General features: G+C 55.8%; 1 protein-coding gene across 1 annotated transcript; it reads left to right on the forward strand.

Moving 5' to 3' along the window:
- Positions 1-467: 467 nt before the first annotated feature.
- LOC117869944 (mucin-3B-like) lies at positions 468-7,546 on the forward strand. Its single transcript, XM_034757042.1, has 11 exons — positions 468-828; positions 1,963-2,070; positions 2,426-2,544; positions 2,652-2,710; positions 3,534-3,673; positions 4,109-4,177; positions 4,301-4,466; positions 5,685-5,846; positions 6,105-6,199; positions 6,386-6,444; positions 6,793-7,546. The coding sequence occupies exons 1-11, from the start codon at positions 468-470 to the stop codon at positions 6,829-6,831; spliced, it is 1,377 nt and encodes a 458-aa protein (XP_034612933.1). The 3' UTR covers positions 6,832-7,546.
- Positions 7,547-10,424: the final 2,878 nt, after the last annotated feature.

Here is a 10,424-nt window from a genome sequence, read left to right on the forward strand (position 1 = left end):
GCCACCACTCCAGCCGCAACTGTCACCACACCGGTTGAAACGGGAATGACCTCGGCCACCACCACCACGACCCCGGTGGAAACTGGTACCACTCCAGCCACCAGCGCCACGACCCCAGTGGAAACTGTCACCACTCCAGCCGCCAGCGCCACGACCCCGGTGGAAACCGGCACCATTCCAGCCGCCAGCACCACGATCCCGGTGGAAACCGGCACGACCCTGGCTGCCAGTGCCACGACCCCGGTGGAAACTGGCACCACTCCGGCCACCACTGTCACCACACCGGTTGAAACGGGCATGACCTCGGCTGCCAGCACCACCACCCCGGTGGAAACCGGCAGCACCCCAGCTGCCAGCACCACCCCCCTGGTGGAAACCGGCACCACCCCGGTCACGAGNCCGGCACCACCCCGGCTGCCACCGCCACCACTCCGGCCACCACTGTCACCACACCGGTTGAAACGGGCATGACCTCAGCCGCCACCACCACCACCCCGGTGGAAACCGGCAGCACCCCGGCCGCGAGCACCACGACCCCGGTGGAAACAGGCATGACCACAGACGCCACCGCCATGACTCCGGTCGACACCGGCACTACTCCGGCTGCCACCGCCACCACCCCAATGGAAACCACCACGTCCCCGGCCGCCACCACCATGGCCCCGGTGGAAACCAGCACGACCACAGCTGCCAGTTCCACCACCCTGGTGGAAACCAGCCCACCCCCTACCTCGACTGCTGTGCCCACGTTGGCAACGACCACAACCCCAGCCACCACCACCTGGACCACAAAACCCAAGCCTTCCACCTCTACAGCTAGGCCTGCACGTGAGTCATGCAACATTTTGAGACCCCACTTTCAGTATCTGGCGTTAGTGGTTGCCATGGTCATGCATTTTCCCAGGTGTATCCCCTGTGCCGAAAGGGTAACATGGTTTAGCAGCAGTAGCATTGTCCCTGCTGCGTGTTCCCCACCAAACCAGTGTATCTACCCATGTAGCATGTCTCTGCTATGTCACTTATGGTGTGGTGCCCACCAGAACCCAGCCTGAGACAGAAACGGGCTGGAGAGGTGGGTTGGTGGACAGACCTCCTCATAATGGGGGAGATTAATACCAGTACTGGATGGATGGATGGTAAGTTTTGTTGATTGACTTCTGAGATGTCCCTGGTACCACTGTCCACGACAGCTCATTAACTTCTATGGCACCCACAGTAATTTTCAAAAGACTCCTTATGAACATGGTAACCTGCTGCCAATCATACACTCATGGGAAACCAGGCGGAGATGCTGACCGCCAAGTGCTCGCAGGCAGGGCGTGTATTAACCCTCTCCAGAGGAACAGACGGACACCCCAGAGCGGCTCTCTGGCTGCAGTGCACTCTCCGGGGATGCTCCTGGTGGGTGCCCGTAGAATTCCAGCTGGACCATGCAGCAGGGCCAGCAATGAGACAAGAGGGCTATTCCCCAGGCCGACAGGGCGAATGGGGGAATTTGGTTCCCTGGGCGAAAGAAGAGACATGGGTGGGGGCTGCACCAGATGTTTGGGAACAATCTCCCCCAGTTACCCCTGTATTGACCCCAGTAGCTTGCCTGGGGAAGTTCGGTCCAATGTCCGATCCCCCACGCCGTTAAACATCAGTGCCATATTTCCCTTTGGAGTGTGTCAGGCTTCAGCGTCCAGCCCTTGGTTCCTCTGCCTTTCTCTGCTGAATTCAAGAGCCCTTTAGGAAGAAATTTAAACCCCATGATCCACTCATGTGCAAGTCACTAGGACGTAGGTGCTGACATCACACAGGCGCTTCCAAACCTTCGGCCCAGCACCAGTGTCCCTGCCAGCACGTGGTGACAGCACCCGGTGCCATCTGCCTGAATGTCTGAGTCCCAGTGGGGGTGGGGGGGGTGCAGGTTTTTTATGTGGGGGAACAGAGACCCACCTCATACTCAGGAATCTCTTCCAGTCGATTGCCTGAATGGGGGAACTGACGATGGCAAGAAATGCATCTGCAAAAGTGAATTCTACGGGCCGCTCTGCCAGTTTGCCAATGATGTTATAGCCACCAACGTGAGTAAGTGCAGCCTTTTCCTTTTGGGGTGACATGCGCCCCAGTGACTGAACGCCTGGCTCTGGGTGGGCTCTTCACGGCCAGATCTCAAAGTGCTTTTCCCAAGGCAGGCCCCAGCCAGGGGGAGCAAGGAACAGGAAGGGGACAATGCGGCATGTAGCAGTGCTCATCTTCTGCATCCCTATTCACTGATGCCTACAGGGCAAAGGCCAAGGATCAATGGGCGGCCATCGGTGGGCCGGGTTGCCCTCAGGCTGCGATGCGGAGTTAGAAAGGAAGTGCCGGTGCAAGCAGGGGGCTGGGGCGGGTTATGGCGCTAGACGTGTGATGACTGTAAGGGTTTCTGTGGCTGTTTCAGGTACAGTCAAGGCTGAGGTGAACGTTCAAGTGAAGGTCGTCAACCAGAACTTCACGGAGGAGCTGAACAATAAATCCTCTCCAGTTTATATGGAATTCGAGGAGAAATTCAAAGCGCAGGTGAGGCCCAGGGGCAGGGAAATATTTATTCTGCCCTCTTACTGCTGCTGTCGGATGCTCTTGCCCGTTTTATGCAGGAATGTGGGGGGATTTTTTTTGCCTTGCAGATGAATATAGTGTACAAGACCGTGACTGGGTACCAAGACGTTGTCATCCTGGAGCTGAGGTGAGTGTCTGCCCAGAAACTAAGCTGCCCCCATTGCCCCGCTCCCAGACTGCACCGCTGTTCGCTAGGCGTCGGACGCTCAGAAAAAGGAAGGTGCCCAGGTTTGGCACCTCTGCGGCACGGCTCTGAAATAACAAGAGCATGAGCAGGACTGGGACTGGACTCTGCACCTCCCGCTCTGGCCCAGGGGCTGGTCTGCTGTGGGTAAACACTAACATGACCCCTCCGTGAAGGCCCTCTCGGCCCTCGTCCTCCACAGAAACCTACCCTGTGACAGGCCTGGGAGTGTCAGTTCCCGAGGCTGCCAGACCCTGAAGCTCGTGGGCTGGGCAGAGCTGCCGCATTCCCGGCTGGTCGCAAGAATGTGTGACCCTCGGACCTTCCTTTGGCCTGCGCCTGCCGGGGTGTTAGTGTGCAACATGGGCTAACTAATTCCCCTGCATGTCAGGCGGGATGCCCCCTGGAGAGGGCGCTGCCCCCCAGATAAAGCCGGGCTCCTCCAGCAGCATCTCTGTACAGAGGGCTCTGAATCACACGGCCAAGCCGGGTGCCACTGGCAGCCCCGAGGCAGGCGCTATCTGCCTGGGAGCAGTGGGTCACTGCCCTGACTAGCTGAGGCAGCTCCTCTCCCCTTCGTTTTATGGGCAACTAACTCAGGGGTGAGAATTGCAGTGCTGTGGAGAGAACCCAGGAGTCCGGGCTCCCAGCCCCCCCTGCTCTAACCACCAGCTCCCACTCCCCTCCTAGAGCCCGGGAGAGAACCCAGGAGTCCTGTCTCGCAGCCCCCCTGCTCTAACCACTAGCTCCCGGCTTTGCCCCCCAGGCTGGGCAGTATTGTGGTTGACCACAGCGTGATCATCGAGGCCCCCCTGAGCAATGAACTCGACAACACATTGCAGTCCGTCACCAAGCAGGTGGTGAAGCAGCTGGAGGTCATCAACACAACTACGGGGGACTGCACAGGTAGGCGGCAGGGGTCCGGCCCCTCTCCCACGCAGGGTGAGAGAAGCGACCCTGAGCACCTCCCTCTGGTGGTCACTGGCTCCGGTGCCACTGGGGGGCTGCAGGAGCAAGCCACGGTTCCCAGCCTGGCACAGGCCCCCCCAGGGCAATGGGGAGGTGATGGGATGGGAAGGGGCAGACCTGTGTCCCCCCCGGGCCATATTCACACAGTCAAGGGCCCCCTCCCTGTGACCCCCATTGTATGGCCTGGGTCCCCTCTCCTCCCAGTCTGGGTGAAAGTCTGGACAATGCCCGGCACAATGGGGGGCCCTGATCTCAGTTGTGGGGGCCCGATCTCAGCTGGGCTTTCAGTCTGCTGTGGTGCTGTAGACCCTTATTAACGACTAGCCGATGATTGCTAATGAATGACGAATGCCCGCTTGCCTCCATCTCTAGAAAAGCTCTGCTTCGTGGCTCCACCCAATCCAGTCCTCAAAAATGCCACCACAAATTTTTCGGCTGCAGGTGAGTGACCCGAACTCTGGCGATGCGCGGCTGCCTCGTTAGCCATCAGCCTGCCTCCGCCAATGGCTCTGGGGCAGGCTGACCCCACTCAGCCTCTCGCTGACCCTTCTTTTCCCCCATCAGATACCTGCAGGCAGAGCGTCCCCCAGAACTTCACCCAGTACTACTACCCCTACATCACCGAGAAGGGCACCCTGACCTGCCTCACCAGGTGCTCCCAGGACCTGCCAGATTTCCTGAACTGCAACTATGGGCAGTGCCAGCTGAAGATCTCCGGGCCCCAGTGCGCGTGAGTGTGCCCAGCTGGCCTGGGGTGTGAAGGATGCCAGCCACTCCCAGGGGCACTCGGCCATCAACATGGGCTTGCCTGGCTTCCTCAGAGCCTGCCCTAGATGGGCTGCCCTGTCTTGGGGGGCCTTCAGCGCCTATACTCTGACTCTGACCCTAATCCTAACCCCCAAACCACTCACCCTTAACCCTAAACCCAACCCTGACCCTAATCCTCACCCTAAACCGGATCCCTCAATCCTAATGCTTAACTTTTAACCCTGCCCCTAAATTCTTAACCTTAACCCCAACCCTTAACTATAACCCTCATCCTTAATTCTTAACCCTTAACCCAAACCCTTACCCTAACCCATAACTCTAATCCTTCACCCTAAACTCTAACCCTTCACCCTATCCCTTAACCTAACCCTAAACCCAACCCTAACCCAAATCCTCACCCTCACCCTAAACCCTTAACCATAATCCTTAACTGTATCTCTTAACCCTTAACTCTAACCCTTAACCTAACCCTAATCTCACCCTAAACCCTTAATACTAACACTTAACCTTAACCCTAACCCTTAACTCTAACCCTCACCCTTAATTCTTAACCCTTAACCCTTAACCCAAACCCTTACCCTAACCCATAACTCTAACCCTTAACCCTAAACCCTAAACTCTAACCCTTCACCCTATCCCTTAACCTAACTCTAAACCCAACCCTAACCCTAATCCTCACCCTTAATTCTTAACCCTTAACCCATAACCCAAACCCTTACCCTAACCCGTAACTCTAACCCTTCACCCTATCCCTTAAGCTAACCCTAAACCCAACCCTAACCCTAATCCTCACCCTCACCCTCACCCTAAACCCTTAACCATAATCCTTAACTGTATCCCTTAACCCTTAACTCTAACCCTTAACCTAACCCTAATCTCACCCTAAACCCTTAATACTAACACTTAACCTTAACCCTAACCCCTAATCCTAACCCTCACCCTGACCTTCACCCTCATCCTAATCCTGATCTTTGACTCTTAACCCATACCCTAACTCTGAGCCTGGAGAGGGGTGGGGAGCAGCAGGGAAGGGGCTGGTGAGCGGGGCCCCAGGGAGAGGAGCTGGGGAAGGTGCATGGAGGAGCCCAGGGAAGGGCTGGAGTGAGGGGACAGGGGAGCCCCAGTGAAGGGCCAGCAGGGGTGGGAGTCATCCTCACCCCCCGCTTCTTTCTCCCCACAGCTGTGCCAACATGGATGTGTTCTGGTACCCGGACGATCGCTGCCAAACCCGTGTCAGTAAGGTGGGCGTGGGCATGGCTGTTCCCCTGGTCATCCTGTTCATTGCCGGCATTGTCCTCGCCGCCTTCCTGGTCAGAGCCAGGAATGGGGGGTCCAAAGCCAGGTAAAGGGGCCAGGTGCACACCAGGTGGGTTAGAGCAGGGGGGCTGGGAGCCAGGACTCCTGGGTTCTCTCCTCAGCTCTGGGAGGGGAGAGGGGCTGGTGGGTTAGAGCAGGGGAGGGCTGGGGCCAGAGGAGGGCAGAGAAGGATCCTCTATTTTTCTGTTGGAGTGGCCCCCAGGGGTGCAGTCTCAGGCGGGCAGGTGCCAGTGTCTCTTTGCCCCGGGTTGCTCACGGACCTGGCCGGTGCTTTCCCCCACAGCCTGGACAGCTCTGTTGAGCAGCCAGAGGATTACGAGGAGGAAATGAGCATCTCTGGGGGCATCATCATCAAGAACGACGGAGCCTCGTACAATGGTAAGGCCCAGTCACCCCAGCCCAGTGAGTTGGACTCTCCAGCCCCAGGCAACGCCCCAGTGAGGCTGGCGAGGCCCAGGGCGATGCTGAGACTGGTGCAGCTCATGGCAGGTGTGGGGGACGTGATGCTGGGGCAGCCTCCTCCGTCTCCCCCTTTCTGACTCTGGTTCCCTTCTGGATCCACAGGGAGCGGCAGCAGAGGGACCTTCAGCCCTCATCTCTCGGCCGTGGACCCCGCCATCCCGGTAGGTGCCCCTGGTGCTGGCCCCTGGCCACTCCCCATCCCTGGCTCTGCACTGGGCCTGGGGGACGCTGCCATCAAACAGCCACTGGGTGGTGCCACTTCTCCCCCACCTGGCATCCTGGGAGGGGAGCAAGGGGGGTGGTGGGGAGAGGGGAGGTACCTGGGGAAGGGATGTGGGGTTGGGAGAGGGGAGGTGCCCGGTGTGGGTGTGGGGGGGGTTGGGGGAGGGGAGGTGTGTGATGGGGGGAGAGGGTACAGGGGGCTGGGAGATGCCTGATGTGGGGGAGGGGAGCCCCTTGGGGGCCAGCATCTGCTCCTTGAGCTCACGGCCCCTCTTTTCCCTGCCCAGATGCACATCCGGAGGCCGAAGCTCGTGAGCAGCCCCTGACCCAGTCGCGGCCCCGCCCGGGCGGTGCGAGGGAGCCCCGTTCAGGGCACTGTGAATAGCCCAGGCCCAGTCCAGCCGCCAGGCCCCATGGATCTAGGGCCCCCACCCCTGGGGGAGGGGGCAGAATCAGTTGGTAGAGCAGCTGCTGGAGATGGAGAGGGAAGGGGCCTGTACGTGCGTCCTCCCCCCCTCTGGCCCCGGTGTAAATCTGGCATAACCCACTGACGCTGGTGTCATTACCTCCATGTGAAGGAACAGTTCATGCGCCTTGCGGGGGACACGTCGGATGCCGCCCCATCCCACCCGCTCTGTTTAGTGCAATAGGATATTTGGGCACAGCAGCCAGGCCATGTCTACAAAGCACTTTAACCCAAACCTGCTCAAATGGGCCCCCCCTGCAATAAATTATTAACCTTTTTCGTGGTGGTAGTATTATTTGTAGCAGTAGCCGCAGCCGTAGCAGAAGCTAAGGCCATCCTGGGATACATAAATGGGGGAATGTCAAATAGGGGCAGAGAGGTGATTTTTGTGACACTCTGTACCTCATGGGAACACCCAGCACCCCCTGTTCATCCTTGTAAAATGATTCTGTGGTGTCCAGTGCAAAGTTTGTCATGTCGGGGGTCTTTGGAAGGCTCGTGATTCACTGAACATCGTTGTTATAGTAATGTTATAGGTTATAATTTCATATATATAGTTCTAAGGGTGAAAACGTGTCCTCATGGCTTAAAACAAGCCCAGGCAAAAACTCTCCAGGAGCAGAGGGGCAGTTCACACCTCATCAGGGCACGTATGGGACAAAATCAGCCCAGCCTCACAGGAACAAAGGACACTGGCCTAGGCAGCAACAAAGGATCTGTTGGATTCTCGAGTGAATCATGCCCCTTCCCTTGGTCAGTTTGGGACTGCAATGAGGTAATGCTCACCTGACTCTGAAGGGGGGACAAGGCCAAGAGGGAAGAAAGGACACGATAAAAGGGAGAGACGTTTGCCATGCTCTCTCTCTTCCACCTACATCTACAGACATCACCACCAAGTGACTGAAGCGTTGATCAAAGGGGAGAGCCTGGCTGAAGGGCAACCAGCCAGTCTGTGGTGAGAAGCATCTAAGTTTATAAGGGCTCTGAAAGTGTTAAGATCAGCTTAGAATGCGTTTTGCTTTTATTTCATTTGACCAAATCTGACTTGTTATGCTTTGACTTATAATCACTTAAAATCTATCTTTGTAGTTAATAAATCTGTTTGTTCTACTTGAAGCAGTGCCTTTGGTTTGCAGCGTGTCAGAGACTCCCCTTGGGAGAACAAGCCTGGTACATATCAATTTCTTTGTTAAATTGACAAATTCCATACAAGCTTGCAGTATCCAGTGGGCAAAACTGGACACTGCAAGACGGAGGTTCCTAGGGTTGTGTCTGGTACTGGAGATATTGGCTAGTGTCATTCGGTTGCACAATCGAAGGAGCAGCTTAAATGCCAGAGGCTGTGCGTGAACAGCCCAGGAGTAGGGGTTCTCACAGCAGAGCAGGGTCAGGCTGGCTCCCAGAGTCAAGGATTGGAGTGACCTAGCAGATCACCGGTCCAGATAACACCAGAGGGGAACGTCACAATTTTACCTCTGTATTTGGCCTAGGTGCAACCATGGCTGGAATCCTGTGCCCAGTTCTGGTGCCCACAGTTCCAGTCGGAGGGTGATTCCATCGGAGAGGGGTCAGAGAGGAGCCATGAGAAGAATTAAAAACCCTGCCTGCGAGTGAGAGACTCCAGGAGCTCAATTAGCTTAATGAAGAGCAGGTGTAGGGATGGTGTGATCCCAGTCTGTAAGTACTGACGTGGGGAGCAAATATTTAACAACTGGCCCTTCAGTCGAGCAGAGGAAGGTCTAACCAGGTCCAAGGGCTGGAAGCTGAAGGAGACAAATTCAGCCTGGAAATAAGGAGTAATATTTTCACGGTGAGGGGCATTAACTACTGGAACAATTGTCCCAGGGTGATGGTGGTGGATTCTCCTCTGATGTCGCAGGGCCATAATGCACTTGGACAATCAAGAAGAGAATGTTTTATGTTCAGAAAGGTGTGTCGCTGCCCCAAGAAGCCCAGAGATGGACGGAGCTTAGGGGAAGGAGGACCCCATGACGCAACATTCTGCGGGATGCAGAAAGAAGCGAGGCCTTTCACAGGGGCCGTACCCTGCCAGGTGGGAGACGGCGTGCTTGGGAAACTTGCCCTAGTTGGGAAGGTGGGTGGAGCAGAGCCGAGGGTGCGTGGCTGCCAGCTGTTACCCTGAAATCAGCGTTTGCTTCCCGTTACGGTGCAATGATCTGTCCTGGCAGTCTTGCCCAGATGGCAGACCAAGCCCATAGGGTGGGGGTGCATTCCTCCCTGCCCAGGCGAGGAATGATCTCTGCTCAGACTTGCCGTCTGTGAAGGGCTCGCTCATGTCATGCTCCAACTCCTCCTCCTGCCCATGCACCGAGTTTGCTCCTTTTCCCAGTGTGTTCATCCTTAGAGAGGGTCAAAGAGTGGCTGGCTAAACACCTTCAGTTCTTTTGGGAGTTTCAAAAGGGAACACAGGAGCTTCGGAACAGTTTGCACTTTCTGCATCTCTGTGATCTACTCGGATGTACTTATCTATTGTGACAGACCCAGATCAGTGGGGTACAGGAGTCTGGTAGAGGGCAAATATACTGGTCACTGGATGAGTAGTTTTCTGTTCCCTGAGTGACCAGAGCAGGGGCTGCACTAGAGTAATCAGGAACCTGCTAGAATCAATTAAGGCAGGCTAATCAGGACACCTGGGTTTTAAAAGGAGCTCACTTCAGTTTGTGGTGCGTGTGTGAGGAGCTGGGAGCAAGAGGCGCAAGGAGCTGAGAGGGAGAGGATGTGCTGCTGGAGGACTGAGGAGCACAAGCGTTATCAGACACCAGGAGGAAGGTCCTGTGATGAGAATAAGGAAGGTGTTTGGAGGAGGCCATGGGGAAGTAGCCCAGGGAGTTGTAGCTGTCATGCAGCTGTTACAGGAGGCACTATAGACAGCTGCAGTCCACAGGGCCCTGGGCTGAAACCCGGAGTAGGGGACGGACCCGGGTTCCCCCCAAACCTCCCAATTGACCTGGACTGTGGGTTCTTCCAGAGGGGAAGGTCTCTGGGCTGTTCCCCAACCCACATGGTGAATCTCTGAGGCAAGAAAATCCGCCAATAAGCGCAGGACCCACCAAGAGAGAGGAGGAATTTTGTCACACTATCTAACTATACATACATACATCACCATACAGTCATCTATCTATCTATCTATCCCCATCCACCCCATCTATCTATCTATCTATCTATCTATCTATCTATCTATCTATCTATCTATCTATCTATCTATCTATCCCCATCCACCTCCTCTATCTATCTATCTATCTATCTATCTATCTATCTATCTATCGCCATCCACCCCCTCTATCTATCTATCTATCTATCTATCCCCATCCACCCCCGCTATCTATCTATCTATCTATCTATCTATCTATCCCCATCCACCCCATCTATCTATCTATCTATCTATCTATCTATCTATCTATCTATCTATCTATCTATCTATCTATCTATCCC

Source organism: Trachemys scripta, chromosome 25 (assembly GCF_013100865.1).
Source record: "Trachemys scripta elegans isolate TJP31775 chromosome 25, CAS_Tse_1.0, whole genome shotgun sequence".
Lineage (NCBI taxonomy): Eukaryota > Metazoa > Chordata > Testudines > Emydidae > Trachemys > Trachemys scripta.

What these genes read in the sequence shown, in the direction of transcription:
- LOC117869944 (XM_034757042.1), top strand. Translation starts at nt 468, where the DNA reads ATGACCTCAGCCGCCACCACCACCACCCCGGTGGAAACCGGCAGCACC. An exon ending in GTTGTCATCCTGGAGCTGAG is followed by an intron (nt 2,711 to 3,533) that starts GTGAGTGTCTGC and finishes TTTGCCCCCCAG; the next exon opens with GCTGGGCAGTATTGTGGTTG. An exon ending in CACAAATTTTTCGGCTGCAG is followed by an intron (nt 4,178 to 4,300) that starts GTGAGTGACCCG and finishes TTCCCCCATCAG; the next exon opens with ATACCTGCAGGCAGAGCGTC.